Here is a 20,432-nt window from a genome sequence, read left to right on the forward strand (position 1 = left end):
TATTAAAAAAAATTTAAAATAATTATATTTAATTTTTTTATTATAATAAAAAATTTTAACATAAAATTACATTTTAATTTAACTTAAAAATTTAACGAACTAAACAGGATACACGTGTGTATGACCCACCATTGTATCTAACGGGTATTTTCAATTTCCCATTCAACAATGTCAGCTAGAGATCAACGACGGACACTCACACTCATCAATAATATTTTAACTACCTAGCTACCACAGAATTGAGAATACCATACACATTCGACAGCACGAGATCAACTACCTTATAGCTCTTCCCATTTGAGTGGAGTCTTTTGTTTTTTGTTTTTTTTTTCCTCTCATCATGGAAAATCAAAACCAGAAGAAACCCAGAGTTCTATGCATCCACGGATTCAGAACGAGCAGCGAAATCCTCAAAAGGATGCTTCAGAAACGATGGCCCGAGACTGTGCTTCAAAAGCTGGATTTGGTTTTCCTCGACGCCCCATTCCCAGCCCATGGAAAGTCGGATGTTGAAGGCATTTTTGATCCTCCTTACTACGAGTGGTTTCAAGGCAACCAGGTTTGACTTTGAGCTGATCCCAAAAAAAAAAAAAAAAAAAAAAAAAAAAAAAAAATCTTTATCAAACGTACTAATTTTGGGATTGATTTCCTTTTCGTCGCACGTTTTTTTATTATTATTTTTTTTCGCCTTTTCTGTGCTATTTTAGGATTTTACTGAGTATAAGAATTTCGAAGAATGTTTAAAGTACATAGAGGATTACATGGTTAAGAATGGTCCTTTTGATGGATTTTTGGGGTTCTCTCAAGGTGCCATTTTGATCGCGGCTTTGCCTGGGATGCAAAATGAGGTAACAATGAGATTTTTTATTGTCTTAATTCTATAGTATCACACAAAGGTTGAATTGATCAATTATTGAGTTATTTTATTTTATTTTTTTTAATAAACTTAGAGTCCGTTTATTTCACTGATTTGAGCTTTTAATTTGAATTAAGATGTGATTTTATGTGAGAATTTTTTACTGTAATAAAAAAGTTAAATGTGACTGTTTTTTAGAATTTTTTACTATAATAAAATTCGAATCAGTGAAATGAACAGAGTCTTAAAATGCAATTATGAAATGGGAGAAAAAAAACACTTGTATTAATTAGTTGGTATAGTGCAGTTTATTTAAAGGCAGTAAAGAGTTAGGAGATTAGATTAAAAATGACTGAATGTGGAAAATGCTTGCAGGGAGTCGCTCTTACAAAGGTACCAAAGATTAAATTTTTGATAATAATATCAGGAGATAAGTTTGGAGGAGCCAAATTTACAGCTCCTAGGCTGGCTGCTAATGCATTTTCTTCTCCTATTGAGTGCCCTTCTCTCCACTTTATAGGTAACTCGAATACCAAAAATACCTTATGCCGTTTATTATTATTATTATTATTATTATTATTTTAAGGAATGATAACAAAAATCTCCCATGTATTTTTATCAAAATGAGGTTTTTAACCTTATATTTTTCGAAATAAATATTGTATCTGTACCTTATATTTTAGAAATCATGTTGGGAGGGTTTTAATAAATTAAATTGTTATCTCCTTAAAAGGGGTGGCAGAGTCAAAATTTTATTTGAGGAGGGGGAGGGTTTTAATAAATTAATTTGTTATCTCTTTAAAGGGGTGGTGGACCCAGAATTTTGTTTGGGGGAGTGTAAGGTAAAAAATATGAAAAGCTTTCAAAACCATAAAATATCAACTCTTAATACTATTACATAGTTGGAAGGACATAAGTTTTCAAGTTGTTGAATTTTTTGCTACGCGATCATAGTAAATTTTCTTAGAACCTCAGTTTTTTCTTGGTTTATTATTACTTTATGCGTACAATTTAGTTAAAAAAATGAAAAGTAGAGCACTTATAAAAAATCAGTTTGATGTGACAAATTTGAAAATAAATTACTTCGGGGTACATAAGATAAAATAATATTTTAAAAGGTCCTGGGAAAAAACATGTTTAATAGAGATGCATTTAAGAAAAATTATTTTGATAGGAAAATTTGAAAAAAAAAAAAAAAATATATATATATATATATAATATGCCATATTTATAAAAATATTGTATCAAAGAACTACAAGAATGCATGTGGAAAGAAAGTTTTAAGTAGGGACACATTTGAAAAAGAAAAAGATTACTTTAACATGGGCAAATAAATTAGAAAGAAAAAAATGTTTCAATAATGACATATTTTTTAAAAAATTAATATGAATAAATTAGAAAAAACTTTTGTTAATGAGGAGGTATGTGTAAGATCTTGTTAATGAGGGGCATACGATAAAAGTTTGAAAAACTACATGCAATAAAACAAATTTTTAAAAATTAGGGTGGGCATATAAGAAATTATTTGAAAACTGCATGCAATAAAAAAAATTCAAAAATCCAGGAGGGGCATAGCCTCCCTCCGCCGGGTCTTTAACATAATTTGTAAAGCGCAGGAAATAGTTTTAATATGATTTGTAAAGCATAAAGGATAGATGCAACATTACTGTCTAAAATCACATAATGAAGCACAACATTTTGATAAAACATCGAGAGGATATTGTTATTACAATTTTTTTTTGTTTAAAAATATGTGATGCGGTTTATGTATAAGATATAGTAGTCAAACCAAGAAATGATGCCAATATTTGAGATTTGAGTTGTCTGGTAAAAATTTTCAACAATATTTTGAAATAGTATTTTGTCCCACAAAAATTTAAATTAACTTTTTTGTTCTAATATTTTCTGTCACATAAAAATATTTGAGTTGATATTTGAGTTGTGAAAAGAATACACACGAATCTCAGTAAGAATTCAATTTTGTTATGAGGAAAGTTGTTAATAAGTGCTCTAATCTTTTTTTTTTTTAAGAGATATGGATTGTATAATTGGTGAAGGATTCATGGTATAATGTAGGAGAGCTGGACTTTTTGAAGCCAGGGGGCACAGTATTAGTGGAATCATTTTTGGACCCAGTTGTTATTCATCACCCAAAGGGGCACGTTATTCCGAGACTTGGTTAGTATTTATAACCCACTTTTAGACCTTCGGAAACAATAAGCCTCAACTGAATTTTTTTTCTTCTTCTTCTTTGTCATCAGATGAAAAGGAAACGGAAGTTGTGCTTGAATTCATTGAAAAGATTCAGAATTCGACATAGCGCATTCACTACAGTTTCTCTGGCCATGTGGAGCTAGAACTTTATTTTTTATTTTTATTTATTTATTTTAGGAGCATGACTTAAATAAAAATTTTCAATTAAAATTCCAATGCAATAATCTTTTGGGAACTTCTACGGTAGGATCAATCTTTTTTAACTACTTGTAAATACCGTTATTTTAACCCTTAGATTATGATTTCAATGGTTTGATTGGTTAGTGTCCACGTCTTTACACAATGCCACACAAAACTACTATATCACACATTAAACGGTTGAAAATTTATGGTAAAAACAACGGTATTTACCGGGTAGTTAAAAATGATAGGTCCTACAGTTGAAATTTCGATTTTTTTTTTTTACCTCAATCTATCAATTTCTATCTTTTTTTTTTTTTTTCCATTTTGAATGAACTAACCTTGTAATAAAGTTAAATTTGATTTTTAAAGTTCAGAGACCAAGTAGTATAGTTGTTTTTTTGGTTTACTTGAGATTGTTAAGTTTGAAAATACACTTAAAAATCAAGACTTCACATAGAATTGAAATTTTGTTAAGAAATGGATATAGATGTGATAAAATTTAAAAATTTCAGGGCAGCAAATAAAGAGGGAAAATGTTAAAGAATTTCACAGTGGGGCTAAATTTTAAAAGGACCCCTCGGGCTCAGGCGCCCCTGCTTCTCGGTGTTCCTTCTGAGTATCTATCTACACACCGTTTTTCATTCCCATAATGAGAAACAACTTTTATTCAATTATTAAAAAATAAGTTTTCTCTATTGTCATCCCCTAATAAAGCTTACCAGTGGAACATCTTATTTTAACCGTTAGATTACTTTTTTAAAGGTTGGATCTGCAGAAGGAGTAGTTTTGTGCGGCGCACTGTAAATTTTTAATACGGACCTGCACAGATTTAACTGTTGAAAACTTAATCCAATAGTCAAAATAGAGCATTCGACCGGTATATTTTTTTTATAAGGTCTCACTGTAAAGACTCCCTAAAAAAAATGTATTATCTGGCTTTTTTTTGTGTGGAAAATTCTATGGTGTAGGCAGCTGTTTTCCCGATCAATATAGATAATCCAACTGTAATTTGTGGTGAGATTTGCCGAAAATAATGTTTCGCCCGACTGTAAGCCACAGTATTTACAAGCGCACATATCTATTTTCCAAAACTATCTAGTTGTATATGAGAGAAGGAAAAAAAAAAAACATGTAGTTGTATATATATACATAACATTTTCTCGCAAATTTTTTATTCAGGTCCACTGCTACTTGTACATATAAATAAGCTAATAAGCTATTGATGAGAATATAGTAGCACCAATAAAGGATCTATTACAGATACCCAGCGGGTTAATTACAAGAGCAAGGGATAAAAAGTTGAAAGAAGCATTTAATGGTTTAATTCAAGAACTTTGGGTTGATTCTAAAAGGTGAAGCCAAATATGAGTTCAAATGATACACAAGCCTTAGTCCATGTCATCAAAGCAATTGAGAAGGCTGAATAGAAGACTTGGGCGTAAAGCAAACTTCTTGGGCGTGTAGCATCTAGGCTGATTTCCTATTTCCAGCTTCCAAATAAGGAGCAGTTTCCTTGTTTCCTATTTTTAAGTTTCCTTTTCTTTAGTTAATTAGTTGTCAATTTTATTCTATTTCTTTATTTGGATATCATTTAGTTCCCTAATTATAAAGGCGTTATTGCCAAAAGATAGTTTCCCTTTTCTTGTTTTAGGCATGTAAGGCAATTCAATTGTCTAATTATTTTGTCTCCTTTTCCTCAAGGGTGTTGAACGTGTAAGGGCTGTTCTCAACCTATTTAAAGGTGTTTAACACCCAAGCAAGGAGACATTATTTTTATAGATATTGAAATAATATTTTAGTGAGAGAGTTTTCCTTTTTAATTCCTTAAATAACTTTCTGAACTTATCAAGGATTCCTTGTAGGGTTCAAAACCAAACTTATCACTCTTCAATTCTTGTTCTTGATTATTCTTGAGTGTGGCGTCTATCTTAGCATACCTTTGGTTCTTATCTTCCATAGATGACAGGTCAAGGTTTACCAAAAGAATCTGTTCTTTGAATATCCTAGGTTTTTTTTTTTTTTAATTCCAATCTTTGTTCTGAGTTTTCACCAACCTTGGAATTTAACTCCTTTACCTTTGAGTGAACATGTTAATTTAGATGGGAAAAAGAAAGCTAAATTGGTCAAGCAAATTCATGAGAAGGCACAGCTAAACATAGAGAGGAGAACCGAACAATATGCTCACCAAGCAAATAAAGGACGCAAGAAAGTTGCGTCTGAGCCTGGTGATTGGGTTTGGTTGCATTTGAGGAAATAAAGGTTCCTAATTCAACAGCGTTCCAAACTACTTCCAAGGGGAGATGGTCTATTTCAAGTGCTCGAGAAGATTAATGATAATGGCTATAAGCTAGATCTTCCAAGTGAGTATAATGTAAGTGCAAATTTTAATGTTGCTGATTTATCTCCTTATGGCACAGATGAAGATTTGAGGACAAATCCTTTTCAAGAAGGAAGGACTAATGAGAATATAGTAGCACCAACAAAGGATCCATTGCAGATACCCAGTGAGCCAATTACAAGAGCAAGGGCTAAAAGGTTCAAAGAAGCACTCAATGGTTTAATTCAAGCACTTTGGGCTGATTCTAAAAAGGTGGAGCCAAATATGAGTCCAAATGATGCACAAGCCTTAGTCCATGTCATCAAAGCAATTGAGAAGGCTGAATAGAAGACTTGGGTGTGAAGCAAGCTTCTTGGGCATGTAGCATCTGGGCTAATTTCCTATTTCCCGCTTTCCAAATAAGGAGCAGTTTCCTTGGGTGCGTTTGGAATTGGTTTCAAAATGATTTTGTTTTCTGTATGAAAATAGAAATGAAAACGTTTTCATTTTCATTTTGGAATTATTTCTGAAATGCGTTTAGTAATTTTATTCAGAGATTGATTTCAGTTTTTAAAACAAAAACTGAAACTGCGTTTGGTGGTTTAATTTTTGAAAACATGTAATAATATTTAAATTAATAATATATTGAATAAATAATAATTTTAAATATATTAAATAATAATATATTAAATAAATATTATTATTAAATATATTAAATAATAATATATTAAATAAATATTATTATTAAATCAGAGTTTTAAAGTCCCAATCGGCGATCAAATCAACAACACAGTGCAATTGCTTATCAAATCAGTGAACAAATAAATAAACAATACAGTGCAATCCAAAGCACCGATTCATATCAAGAAATCAAAACAGATTTCAAGGTTAAAAGCTAAAGTAAAAGGTTAGGAACTCACAGCTGTTTTGACTAATTCGTCCGTATAAGCGCCGGCGCGGATCGGGGAGGCGGCGACGCGGCGAGCGGACGATCTGCGGCGCTGAGAGAAGGACTGTTGTCCGATCCACAACGAAGAAGATGAGTTAAGCTTCACTAAGTTCGCGCACGCCATTAGAGAAGACGAACAAGAAGAAGAAATTGCAGAAGAGAGAGGCGACAGAGAAGAGCGAAGATGGTGGCGGGCCAGTCGGAGAAGACGGTGGCGGGCAGTCGGAGACGAGCGTAACGGTGGGCTTTCGCCGGATGTTCTTCTTCGGCTGGAGAATAGAGAGAAGAAAAAAAAAATTGAAATCCGTTTTCAGAAAACGAAAACGTGAAAATAAAAACGTATTTTTTTCGTTTTCAATTTTTCACAAAAAGACAAAAACGTTTTTGTTTTTATTTTCTAACACAAATTTCGGCAAACGCGTTTTTCATTTCTATTTTTAATTTTTTGCTTCGAAAAACGTGAAAAATGAAAACAAAAACGGTAACAAACAGGCCCCTTGTTTCCTATTTTTAAGTTTCATTTTCTTTAGTTAATTAGTTGTTAGTTTTATTCTATTTCCTTATTTGGATATCATTTAGTTTCCTAATTGTAAAGGCGTTATTATCAAAAGGTGGTTTCCCTCTTCTTATTTTAGGCGTGTAAGGCAGTTCAATTGTCTAATTATTTTGTTTCCTTTTCCTTAAGGGTGCTGAACGTGTAAGGGCTGTTCTCAACCTATTTAAAGGTGTTTTAACACCCAAGCAAGGAGACATTATTTTTATGGATATTGAAATAATATTTTAGTGAGAGTTTTCCTCTTTAATTCCTTAAAGAACTTTCCAAACTTATCAAGGATTCCTTGTGGCGTTCAAAACTAGACTTATCACTCTTCAATTCTTGTTCTTGATTATTCTTGAGTGTGGTGTCTATCTTAACATACCTTTAGTTCTTATCTTCCATAGATGACAGGTCAAGGTTTACCAAAAGAATCTATTTTTTGAAGATCCTAGGTTTTTTTTTTTTAATTCCAATCTTGGTTCCGAGTTTTCACCATCCTTAGAATTTAACTCCTTTACCTTTGAGTGAACATGTTAATTTAGATGGGAAAAAGAAAGCTGAATTGGTCAAGCAAATTCATGAGAAGGCACAGCTAAACATAGAGAGGAGAACCGAACAATATGCTCACCAAGCAAATAAAGGACGCAAGAAAGTTGTGTTCGAGTCTGGTGATTGCGTTTGGTTGCATTTGAGGAAAGAAAGGTTCCTAATTCAACAGCGTTCCAAACTACTTCCAAGGGGAGATGGTCCATTTCAAGTGCTCGAGAAGATCAATGAAGCTAGATCTTCCAAGTGAGTATAATGTAAGTGCAAGTTTTAATGTTGCCGATTTATCTCCTTATGGCACAGATGAAGATTTGAGGACAAATCCTTTTCAAGAAGGAAGGAATAATGAGAATATAATAGCACCAACAAAGGATCCATTGCAGATACCCAGTGAGCCAATTACAAGAGCCAGGGCTAAAAGGTTCAAAGAAGCACTCAATGGTTTAATTCAAGAACTTTGGGCTGATTCTAAAAAGGTGGAGCCAAATATGAGTCCAAATGATGCACAAGCCTTAGTCCATGTCATCAAAGCAATTGAGAAGGCTGAATAGAAGACTTGGGTGTGAAGCAAGCTTCTTGGGCGTGTGGCATCTGGGCTAATTTCCTATTTCCCGCTTTCCAAATAAGGAGCAATTTCCTTGTTTCCTATTTTTAAGTTTCATTTTCTTTAGTTAATTAATTGTTAGTTTTATTCTATTTCCTTATTTGGATATCATTTAGTTTCCTAATTGTAAAGGCGTTATTGCCAAAAGGTGGTTTCCCTCTTCTTATTTTAGGCGTGTAAGGCAGTTCAATTGCCTAATTATTTTGTTTCCTTTTCCTTAAGGGTGCTGAACTTGTAAGGGCTGTTCTCAACCTATTTAAAGGTGTTTTAACACCCAAGCAAGGAGACATTATTTTTATGGATATTGAAATAATATTTTAGTGAGAGAGTTTTCCTCTTTGATTCCTTAAAGAACTTTCCAAACTTATCAAAGATTCCTTGTGCGCGTTCAAAACTAGACTTATCACTCTTCAATTCTTGTTCTTGATTATTCTTAAGTGTGGCGTCTATTTTAGCATACCTTTAGTTCTTATCTTCCATAAATAACGGGTCAAGGTTTACTAAAAGAATATGGTCTTTGAACTAGGTTTTTTTTTTTTAATTCCAATCTTGGTTCCAGGTTTCACCATCCTTGGTGAGGTTCATATCAGCTACTGTCTAAGACTTGGGTGTCCACAAAGAAATCGGAAACAACATTAAAATATATCATAAACATATACAGTTATAAATACAATAAAAATATTAATAAAGAAAACAAAAAAGGGAAATTGTACTAAATAACATATTTATAAAACTAAATTAACTAAGTAGCAGACTTTAAAATTACTTAAAGTAAATAATAGTTTATCATGTAAATGTTTCTTTTACGACTGGTAAAAAATAATTTACATAGTAAAAATTTTTATTTACATGTAAAAAAATCTTTTTACCCGTCTTAAAAAGAAAATTTACGTGGAAAAAAATCTCTTCACTAATTGTAAATAAAACATTTATATAATAAATTACTATTTATTTCAAATAATTTTAAAATATATAATTTATTTAATTTAGTTTTATAAATCTAATATTTACTAGATTTTCGGAAGTCCCAAAAAGGTAAGCTTTATAAGCATGATAAACGTTTCTTATTTAAATATATGTTTTCAACTTTGAAAACAATTATGTATAATTCTATCCTATCATGGTATAACTCTTCCTGTGGTTCCATGTGAGCATTTCCATCATGATAAGGTAGAGTTGACTTGTACGTAAATTGTTTCCATTAATGTAACAAACCTACTTGCATTAAGAGTGCGGTTAGCCCCTTCCTCGGCACCGGTAATAAATGGATAAACATACTCTCAGTGCAAGTGGTTTTTTTTTTTTTTTTTTTTTTTTTTTTTTTTTAAAATTTTTTCCCTATGATCAAACAGAAGGCTTCCCATAAATTCTGTCCTGAAATGACCATATCTAGATAATACCCACCCCTACACGCCTTTACTTGGTACTTACTGAATCTCTCATAAGTACTATTTTCATAAAGTCCTTGGATCAAATAGGAAACACATCCACATATATTCGCGAGCTTGTGACGCTTGTAAGGACTTATGTCACGCTTATAACCATATTTTTCATACCTCTCACTTGACAAAACTTGAGAGTAAATTTTTTCCTCCGCATCAGAGTCAAGTTCTAACCCCTCTGGTACTTCACTTAAACGACCATGGCGAGTCTTGATCATTTGTTCATGCATTAGGCGAAGTGTTATAAACTTTCAAGTTAGAGTAAAAAAAATACAAAATCAAATGAAAGTGTTTAGTAGTTCTTACATAATCTTCATTTGCTCTCATATGCAAAAACTAATGCTCCATGCCAATGAAAAATTGTTCATATCTATTTCTGTTTTGACTTTAGAAGAAATTTCATACTGCAATGAATAAAAGAATGTTAACAAGGAAGCCCTATCAGTTTGGAGCTGCTCAAGTTATCCTCAGTTGCACCAATAACTAGTTGCTGAGAGTCTGAGACATCAAATATCTATGCTTGAGTCTTAGTAGGGAGCTTGTCAGACCAAGTAACACACTACAAAGATTATGATACACATATAAAGAAAGATCACAAAGAATGATAAGTTCAAGAAATCTTACCATTCTTCGATCAATCATTGAGCATCCATAGGCACAAAGCAAAGTTGGGAACGTATCAAATCTAGGTAACTACTATATTAAGCTATAAAGGTGTTTTAAATCACTAAGAAATTGCGATAAGTTACTACTTAAGGTCAGTACCTTGAAAGTGGTATCTGCCAAGTTTGAGTAGGATGCCTGTCCATGCAAATATGTTAGCATCTAGCTGCACATTCCCCTCCTCAAAATAATGGCCACCCACCTGAAAGAAGAAAGTACCAAGTATATGACTAAGATGAAAAACACTCCTGCTCTAAGATAAATACTCTTTCAGGATCTAGCAAGAGGCAAGGTAGAAATCACCTCCTGAGAGCAAGTAAGAAGTTAGCCAATTTTGGTCAAATTAAAAAAAAAAATGGATGCAATTAGAATTCGTCAGCCATAAGGAGCTAGAAAAGGATGGTACCACTGTGTCGTTCAGCTATAAAAAGTTGCTTTTAGTTTCAACTTTCAAGCACATAAATAAAGCAATTACAGAGTTATCTAGTGGATCTTCTGTTACAAGGTTAAAAGGAGAGAGCATTGTAAAGACGCGATAAGAGGGATCAAAACCAGTCTTCACTAAAGATTTTTTGTTTACCATTTAAGGAAAGTTAATAGGATTGAAGAGGAAAGTAAAGTAATAAGAATGAGAATCGTTGAATCCTTTCTAGTGTTTACTAGTCTATTTGATGATGTACTGAGCAACAATCTGATTCCCTTTCTAGTGTTGACTAAACTTAGGAATAGCAATGCTACAAATGTAATTAACTAAAACGAATGTAATTAAATGGTTATGGGCTCATTACATGTGAACTTAACAAGGGTGTATACCCTTCCATAAGGAATCAATACTAAAGGGATTGCAAGGATTAGTATTCCTCTTTTTCATTCTTTATATTGGGTATTCCTAATTTGTAAGTAAACACATGATTAAAAGAGAAAGGGAATCACTCCTATTCCCTTTCCCTTTCATGTGAAGTAAACACACCCCTAAATTAATAAGAAACAGAAGACAGTGGATGCGGGACATTGGAAAAACTCCAGTACATCTCACTTCGGACAATGTAAAAATAAAATAAAGGACATGCCAAGGGAAGTCTGATCAGTGGATCTGAACAATTTTACCAGGTCAAGCAATTCCCAGCCAACCTGAATGTACGGAACACTTCTTATTGTTATATTCCCTCTTCTAAACTATAAATGTTGAGTCAAACCTTATCTCTATTGTATTTAATATTCTTCAAGTCAAGATATTCAGTTTGTTTATTCAGAGACAGCTAAGGGAAAATGACAATGAGTTTTTTGGCAGAGGGTGATGGAGCAAAACGGCAGCGTTTTGCTTATGCACTAAATTTTGAAAGTTGAAGACCATTCTACAACAACCGTACTCTGCAAGTTGTACATTTTTGTATATATTGTATTTTACTGTTATTATCTTAGGCCCGTTCACTTCGTGAATTTGAGTTTTCAATTCGAGCTGAGATGTAACATTTTGTGAGAGCTTTTTACTGTAGCAAAAAAAGTTAGATGTGACATTTTCTGAGAACTTTTTACTGTAGAAACCTAAAACTGAAAACTCGAATCGGTAAAATGAACAAGACCTTAGTTGTGACAAAATTGGAGAGAGAAAGAAAAATCTGGTGAACAAAAGAACCTTAGAGAGAGAAAAAGGGATTCTAGAGTGAGAAAGGGGAGAAAAACGGTTTTGGTTTTTTCTCAGGGTTTCTTGCTAGTTTTCTCGGGAAAGTGAGGTTCTGAGTGATTTTTCTGTTGCTTCATCATCTCTCTGTAAGTGACTTGAAGGAACATTGTTTAATGCAAATCGAATTCCTCTGGGGAGTTCGCGGAGACTTAGGCAAATAATTGTGCCGAACTCCGAGATCAATTTCAGGTTGTGTTGTTTTGTTTCTTGTTCTTGTGTAATTGGTGATATTCTGGTTGTTATTAGGTGTTAATTTTATAACAATAAAACCAAACAAAAGAGAGCTTGCATCAGTAATATCACTATCTCTACTACTGCCACCACCACCACCACCATAGAACCAAACAAAAGAGAGCTTGTACTATTATTATTATAGTTATTATTACCTAAACCTTCTCATTTCCTTCTCTCTTTTTCCAACTTTTTCTGTAAGTAAATATCGCGTTGAAGCAATATCTTTCCAAAACCAAGAAATGATTTTAGAGAAATTTCCAGCAGCTATTCAGGCCTCTCCGAGGATGGTCTTGTGCAATTCCAATCCTTGTGTAATGCATCAAGAAAACATTAAACCACTATTTGAGAACCCTAAACTATCAAAGTTGGGAATGTATCAAATCTAGGTAACTACTACCATGTAAACGAGCAGAATTCAAAATGCGTCGAAAGAACAAGAAGCGAATTTCACAGAGAGATAGAGAGAGAAACAAAGTAAATTCACCTTTGGAAACGTATTGGATTTCGCCAGGAGGAGAGTTGAGGAGGAACCATTTCGCAATCTCCTTCTTCTGGGCCTCGCTTAGCTCTGCTTCTTCTTCGTGCACCATCTCTCTCTCTCTCTCTCTCTCTCTCCCCCTCTCTCTTCTGTGATTCGAATGGAAGTGAACACTCGGGGAAGAGGGATCTAGAGCGAGAGAGAATTTTTGACGGTGGTGGGTGCGTTTTGAATTATTAAAGTGTAGATTAAGGTTTCGTTTATTTCACTCATTCGAGTTTTCAGTTTTAAGTTTTTACAGTAAAAAATTTTTAAAAAATGTCATATCTAACTTTTTTTATTACAGTGAAAAACTCTTAAAAAATATTACATCTCAACTCGAATTAAAAATTTGAATCCGTACAGTAAACGAGACTTAAAATATTTTTCCCACCAAAATTTTGTTGTTTTTTTTTTACTATGGTAGTGGGATTCATTCTCTGATTTGAATCATGATTTGTTACAGTATTTTTTCTCATAAAAAATACACATAAATCAAAAATAGTTCGAATCACATAGTTTGAATCCTCAAATCAAATGAACCCTAAATATTTGGTAGGAAACATTTATGTTTTTACTTTAATTACCAAATATTATTTTAGTAGTTAAAAGTATATATTTTGCTACTAAATTTTAATTTGATAATAGAAAGATATATATTTAAAAATTAAAAAAATACTTTTGATAACAAAAATTATTTTAAACTCATTATTTTAGTAATATTATAATAACAAATATAGTTTTAAAATTGAAATATATTCTTTTATGTTAAAATACAATTAAATAGTAAGATCATATACTCTACATATAACATATACTTAATTAATAAGATCATATATGTATAACTAAACGTGTCTCTTATTACACTTACACAGAACAACTAAATTATCAAATACTTGTTATACAAAATATACTAGGATAATTATTAAACTTAATTTAGGACATATTCATGAAAAATTAGAACAAAAAAAAAAGCACAAAATATAATTTTTAAAGTTTTTATACGATTTGCTACCAAACACAACTTTTGGTAGCAAAAACGCCTTTTTGCCACCAAAATATGAATTTGGTAGCATAATCAAATTTTTTGCTACTAAAATTTAGTATTAGAAAATTATGTTTTTTGTTACCAAACACTATTTTGATAACCGAAAGTATATTTTTTGCTATCAAATTTTAATTTGGTACGAGAAAGACATATATTAAAAATTAAAAGAAAAACATTTTAATGACAAAAATTATTTTAGAGTCATTGTTCTAGTAACATTATAACAAAAAATATAGTTTTGAAGTTGAAATACATTATTCTATGTTAAAAAACAATCAAATTGTAAGATCATATACTACTCTACGTGGAACATATACTTAATTAACAAAATCATATATATATATATATATAACATGAATATGTCTCTTATTACACCTACACAAAACAACTAAATTATCAAATACTTGTAATACAAAATATATTATGATGATTGTTAAACTTAACATAGGACATATTCACGGAAAACTAAAAAGAAAAACAATACATGCACAAAACATAAGTTTTAAAGTTTTTATATAATTTGCTACCAAACACAACTTTTAGTAGCAAAAAACGCCTTTTCACCACCAAAATATGAATTTGTAGCATAATCATGTTTTCTGCTACTAAAATTTGGTACCAAAAAATTATATTTTTTGTTACCAAACATTATTTTGGTTGCTGAAAGCATATTTTTTGCTACCAAATTTGAATTTAGTACCAGAAATATATATATTAAAAATTAAAAAAAGAACATTTTAATGACAAAAATTATTTTAGAATCATTGTTCTAGTAACATTATAACAAAAAACATAGTGTTGAAATTGAAATACATTATTCAAAGTTAAAAATCAATCAAATAGCAATATTATATACCACTCTATGTGGAACATATACTTAATTAACAAGATCACATATATATACACATGAACATATCTTTTGTTACACCTACACAAAATAACTAAATTATCAAATAATTATACAAAATATACAAGGATGATTGTTAAAACTTAATATATGACATATTAATGGAAAACTAAAAAAAAAAAAAAACAATACAAGCACAAAATATAATTTTTAAAGTGTTTATATGATTTGCTACCAAACACAACTTTTGGAAGCAAAAAAACATCCTTTTGCCACTAAAATATGAATTTGGTAGCAAAATCTTTTTTTCTGCTACTAAAATTTAGTAGCAAAAAATTATATTTTTTGGTAGCAAAAAATTATATTTTTTGGTAGTAAAAACTTGAATTTTCACTACCAATCTTTGGTGGCAGATAGTTATATTTTACTTCCAACACTTAGTAGCAAATGTTATATGTTTTACTTTCAAAAATAATTCGGTAGTAAATACCTCGGGCGGGTAAAATTTTTGCTTCCCGCCAACATTTTGTTATCAAAACATGTTTGGTAGTAAAAAAGTAATATTTCGCTACAAAATTTTAGTGGTAGAATCTTATACTTTTGTTACCAAATATTGTCTTGGCAGCAAAAAACTATTGGCGGGAACCAAATTTCATTTCCCGCCATGTTATTTGTTTTCAAATTATATTTTGTAACAGATTATGTAGTTTTCTCTACTAAATTTGGTAACTAAAACCTTGATAATTTCAACTACTAAAGTTTGATAGTAAAAAATGTGTTTTCTGCTACCAAAAAATGTTTAGTATCAAAAAATTTAATCTCTTAAAATAATTATTCTTGTAGTGAAGCCTATGGTTTACTGCGGGGTCACCATTTTCAGCGCTCCGTTTTGAAAAGTTAAGATTGACTTCATTGGAATTCACTGTTTTCGAATTGGGAGAATCGAATGGTCGCTTTTCAATGTAACAGAAATGCATGTCTTCAGATAAATTAACAGGGGCTTTCATTTGCAGATCAAGATTCTAATTTCGAACTTCATCACGTAGTTGTTCGGATAAAATTTATAGATGTCACGCTCTGAAACTGACATTTCCATTATTGTATATGGACCGCTGTTAGCGATCGACGAAGACATATGTGATGGAGAGAATTTCATTCAGGCTATATTTTTTCCATTTGATCACAAAGAAAATATATGTCTGAACCCTAATGGAAAGAAACTGCCTAAAGAGAAAAAGAAAGAGAACTTCTTTTCGCTACCAACGTCTTCAAAATGAAAATAATAAATGACAATAGTAGTAGACTGAAAACAACTTTGCCATAGTGGTAGTCAAGTTATTACTACTACTACTATTATTATTATTTATTATTATTATTGTTGTTATTATTAATATTAATATTAATATTATTATTCTTATTATTATTAAAGGGGCTTAGTGGTCATCAGCTTTGTTTTTCATGTTATTGGTTTATAATAATTAACGTAATGCATAGACCTTCATGACTGCGCGCCATTCCCTTTCTCAAATAAATAAAAGCTGGATTCGTCAAATTAGTGTGTATATACACACACACACACACACACACATATCCTTTTCTTTGTTCTTTCTGTTGTGTTTTTCGCCTCTAAACTCTATAAAAGCAATAGTATAGAGATTTTTTTCTCCTACACGACTTTTTTTTTTTTTTTTTTCATTTTGTATAGTGACCATATATGTATAGATTTTCTCATTTAATAAGGCCAGCTAATTTAGTACTACAAGTTACGTGATTGATGATCAGAGGAGAAATAGATCTTAATTTGTCCCCACTGAGTATTCTCTTCTTCTTCTTCTTCTTCCATATATGTATGAATTTTCTCATTTAATAATGCCAACTTATTTGGTACAATAAGTTACATGATTGATAATCAGAGGGGAAGTAGACCTTAATTTGTCCCCACTGAGTATTCTCTTCTCTTCTTCTTCTTCTTCTTCCATATATGTATGGATTTTCTCATTTAATAATGCCAGCTAATTTGGTACTACACAGGTTACATGATTGATGATCAGAGAGGAAGTAGACCTTAATTTATCCCCACTGATGTATGAATTTTCTCATTTATAAATGCCAGCTAATTTGGTCTTCCATATATGTAAGGATTTTCTCATTTAATAATGCCAGCTAATTTAGTACTATATGTTACATGATTGATGATCAAAGGAGAGGTAGACTTTAGTATATCCCCACTGAGTATTCTCTTATTCTTCTTCTTCTTCTTCTTCTTCTTCTTTCTAGATCTCTCTTTTCATGGAAAATCAAACCCAAAAAAAACCCAGAGTTCTATGCCTCCACGGGTTCAGAGCGAGTGGTGAAATCCTCAAAAGCATGCTCCAGACACGGTGGCCTGAGACTGTACTTGAAAAGCTTGATATGGTTTACCTCGATGGCCCATTCCCAGCCCAAGGAAAGTCTTCCATTGAAGACGTCTATGATCCTCCGTACTACGAGTGGTTCCAGTGCAACGAGGTTTAACTTTAAGCTGCTAAAAGGGAAAAGAGAACTAAAAGTAGAAATCAAACCAGATCAAATTAATTCATTAAACATATATATTGCTAATGTGCCATTTATCTCATCGGTTTAAATTATATATAATTCAAACATTTTTGTTACAGTGATTTTTATCGTTAAAATTTAAATTTACGTTCAAATTTCTATATGAAACCTATGAATCAAACGTACACTAAGTTTCCTTTTTGTTTGCACTTTTTTTTCCCTTTATATGCTATTTCAGGATTTAACTGAGTTTATAAATTTCAAAGACTGCGTAAAGTATCTAGAGGATTATATGGTGAAGTATGGTCCTTTTGATGGAATTCTAGGGGACTCTCAGGGTGGCAATTTGGCGGCTTCTTTGCCTGGGATGCAAAATGAGGTAATATTGATTAGTAGTACTTAATATAATGCTGTTTATTGGGGCAGTTAAAGAGAGTTTAAAGATTACACTGATTGAAATTGGAAAGTGAGTAAATTTGGAAAAGGCTTGCAGGGAGTGGCTCTTACAAGGGTACCAAAGATCAAGTTTCTGATATTCATTTCAGCTGGCAAGTTCGGAGGAGCCACAATGGGAACGCCTGAACTGGCTGCTAATGCATTTTCTTCGCCTATTGAGCGCCCTTCTCTCCACTTTATAGGTAATTCGAGTACCAAAAATGCCTTGCAGTCAAGGATGAAAATTTCAATATCGGTGCTCTATATTCAAAGAAATTTTAGACATAAATATCAAGAGAAATTATATGAAAATTATGGACACGTTTAGTTCGTTAATTTGAGTTTTTAATTTAAGTTAAGATGTGACTTTATATGAGAGTTTTTTATTGTAACAAAAAAATTAAATATGACTATTTTTTAGAGTTTTTTATTGTAACAAAATTAGAATTCTAAACTGAAATCAATAAAATGAACAAGACATATGTATATTTATTTCATAACTTGCTATTTCCTTTTGATATTTTAGGACATGAAAAAACATTAAAAAGTATAAACAAATAATTTTACATAAAAGATGATTGCAACAAAAGAAATTTACTGATATATATTATAAAGCTCACTGAAATTGATATTTTTTCTGACATCTTCTCGATATATGTGGAAAGTTTGAAGAAATTTTTTACACCCAAAAGACATTTTGTGGCTTTAGAAGCCCGGTATTCCGATATAAATATTAGAAATTAATATCGGCAAAATTTTTGTTTAGCTTATAGTCCACTCTTTTTAATAGAAAAATATGTGATGTAAAGTGTAGTTTATGTGCTAGATAATTAGTAGCCAAATCAAAAACATGATGACACTGAAATCTGAATTATTACTTCAATCTCAATTTAAGAATCTAATTTTATCATGAGGAAATTATATTTTATAAGTTCTCTAAATCTTATACTTAAGGTAAACCCTTTATTAAGTACCCTACCATTTTGTTACTTTAGGCATATGATATGACTTGTACAATTCGTGAATTAATTGCTTATTCATTCTATAATGTAGGAGACAAGGACGCTTTGAAACCAGGAGGGGAAGATTTAGTGAAGGCATTTGTAGACCCGGTTGTTATTCGTCACCCACAGGGGCACACTGTTCCAACACTTGGTTAGTATTTCAATTGAGTTTCAAACTTTCAGATTGGCTTTTGTGCTAAGAAAAAACTAATCTTATTTGTCAAAAAAGATAAAGAAAAAAGGCCTCGTTCACTTCGCGGATTCAAATTTTTAATTCGAGCTGAGATGTGACATTTTTTGAGAGTTTTTCACTGTAGCAGAAAAAGTTAGCTGTGATATTTTCTGAGAGCTTTTTACTGTAAAAATTTAAAACTGAAAACTCAAATTGGTGAAATGAACGAGATATTAAGGAAAATGTAATCTCCTACTCCTAGACTGACCTGAAATTTTCTGGACTTTTCTTTTTTTTGAACAGATGAAAAACAAGTGGAAGTTGTGCTTGGATTCATTGAGAAGATTCAGAATTTGACAAAATTTGTACTGGCATCCCTCTAGAACAATCTGTCGTTCTAGTCTAGTAGTTAGAAACGAGTTGTCGTTTCTAATGCTCCATCTTAACTTTATTTGTCGTTTACTCGTTTATCATGTGTTGGCGCTTGCCTTGGTTGAACAGGCCATGAGCCTTTTATCTAGTTTCGTTTCTGCGCAGAGAGCTTAATTAGTATATTTATTTGCGATCCTGTTTGGTTATTTTCTGGTAATTGTGGAGTTTTCTCGGATTAATGCTTCCTCTTGAGTGTACCTTTGAGCGTATATAGAATAATATACTAAATGTGGTATTTTTATACTCTTTCTTGCCAAAAATATAGCAATGATATTGGCAATAACATTAGAGATAGTCTCAAGAATGACCAATTTTGATTTACAGTATCCCTCAAATTCTTTGATTTTCATGCCACATGTCATATATGTTGTTTTTAACCTTTCTGCAAAATTCCAATACAAAAGTCATGCTCTCAAAATCTAACAATAACATATCCAACCTTTTTTCTTTTTTGCTGAATAAATATACTTATTGAGAAAAAAGATCACTCAAGATCTTCAGATATTGAAAAAAAAAAAAAAAAAAGAAAAGAAAAAGATCACTCAAGATCTTCAGATAATAACACCTCCAACTAAGGGAGGGCAATTCATTTCAACAGTTATTTTCATGTCGGCACGAATTTAACACAATACCATCAGGCTTAAAAACAAACATTAGACAATGAATAAAATCCAGGCACGAACATCAGTTTTCAAACATATGAAAATATCTAAACACATAAATACATACACATATAATATAGAAATAGTAATGTAAACATTAGCAGTGGTAATAATAATAATGGTAAGTCGAAATGTCTAATTATACCTTAAAATTTTGTGTAATTTATACGTGTTATGCTTGTCAATACGAAATCGACAAAAATTACATAGATCTCACAAACTTATTTATTTCTGAGATAATTACACAAACTGTCTATTTTAAGAGCTTTAAATCTAAAAATGTCTAGTTATACACAATATTAGAAAAGTATCTAAATTCTATAAATTTAGAATTTGTTATCGTTTATATCTTCATTATATATTACGACATATTCCTAACAAGCTTTTTTCTATAATTATCTTTTGTGTTTTTTCTGAGCATATTTTTTGAAGTTAACTTGCTTTTTTTTTTTAACCGCAATTGATGATGATAGAATCATTTGTCATTTCATTTTTCCCTCTCACTTTTAATTTTGGAATTTGCACTTTTTAGATGCGTTTAGAATTAGTT

General features: G+C 31.4%; 2 protein-coding genes and 1 long non-coding RNA gene across 4 annotated transcripts; 2 read left to right on the forward strand and 1 right to left on the reverse strand.

Moving 5' to 3' along the window:
* The first annotated feature begins 214 nt into the window (after positions 1 to 214).
* LOC21402746 (esterase AGAP003155) lies at positions 215 to 3,506 on the forward strand. Its single transcript, XM_024172179.1, has 5 exons — positions 215 to 559; positions 708 to 848; positions 1,232 to 1,376; positions 2,933 to 3,034; positions 3,118 to 3,506. Exons 1-5 carry the CDS (start codon positions 341 to 343, stop codon positions 3,174 to 3,176), a joined length of 666 nt encoding a protein of 221 aa, XP_024027947.1. The 5' UTR covers positions 215 to 340; the 3' UTR covers positions 3,177 to 3,506.
* Positions 3,507 to 10,368: 6,862 nt separating this feature from the next.
* On the reverse strand, positions 10,369 to 12,889 carry LOC112093528. Its single transcript, XR_002903102.1, has 3 exons — positions 12,715 to 12,889; positions 12,383 to 12,536; positions 10,369 to 10,514 (listed from the first exon to the last, which is right to left on the reverse strand). It is a non-coding gene; the product is annotated as an uncharacterized LOC112093528 (long non-coding RNA).
* Positions 12,890 to 16,410: 3,521 nt separating this feature from the next.
* LOC21402748 (uncharacterized hydrolase C22A12.06c) lies at positions 16,411 to 19,356 on the forward strand. Of its 2 annotated transcripts, XM_024172188.1 has the most exons (7): positions 16,411 to 16,456; positions 16,674 to 16,726; positions 16,920 to 17,150; positions 17,416 to 17,556; positions 17,671 to 17,815; positions 18,666 to 18,767; positions 19,092 to 19,356. In XM_024172188.1, the coding sequence occupies exons 3-7, from the start codon at positions 16,932 to 16,934 to the stop codon at positions 19,169 to 19,171; spliced, it is 687 nt and encodes a 228-aa protein (XP_024027956.1). In that variant the 5' UTR covers positions 16,411 to 16,456; positions 16,674 to 16,726; positions 16,920 to 16,931; the 3' UTR covers positions 19,172 to 19,356. The 2 variants fall into 2 exon arrangements, with proteins under 2 accessions (XP_024027956.1, XP_010106315.2); XM_010108013.2 differs by lacking the exon at positions 16,411 to 16,456 and having other exon boundaries at positions 16,714 to 16,776.
* Positions 19,357 to 20,432: the final 1,076 nt, after the last annotated feature.

Source organism: Morus notabilis, unplaced genomic scaffold (genome assembly GCF_000414095.1).
Source record: "Morus notabilis unplaced genomic scaffold, ASM41409v2 Scaffold62, whole genome shotgun sequence".
In the NCBI taxonomy this organism is placed as follows: domain Eukaryota; kingdom Viridiplantae; phylum Streptophyta; class Magnoliopsida; order Rosales; family Moraceae; genus Morus; species Morus notabilis.

Coding starts and splice junctions, on each gene's coding strand:
- LOC21402746 (XM_024172179.1), top strand. CDS start 341: ATGGAAAATCAAAACCAGAAGAAACCCAGAGTTCTATGCATCCACGGA. Junction 1,377..2,932: donor CCCTTCTCTCCACTTTATAG/GTAACTCGAATA, acceptor GGTATAATGTAG/GAGAGCTGGACTTTTTGAAG. Junction 3,035..3,117: donor GCACGTTATTCCGAGACTTG/GTTAGTATTTAT, acceptor CTTTGTCATCAG/ATGAAAAGGAAACGGAAGTT.
- LOC21402748 (XM_010108013.2), top strand. CDS start 16,729: ATGAATTTTCTCATTTATAAATGCCAGCTAATTTGGTCTTCCATATAT. Junction 17,557..17,670: donor TGCCTGGGATGCAAAATGAG/GTAATATTGATT, acceptor AAAGGCTTGCAG/GGAGTGGCTCTTACAAGGGT. Junction 18,768..19,091: donor GCACACTGTTCCAACACTTG/GTTAGTATTTCA, acceptor TTTTTTGAACAG/ATGAAAAACAAGTGGAAGTT.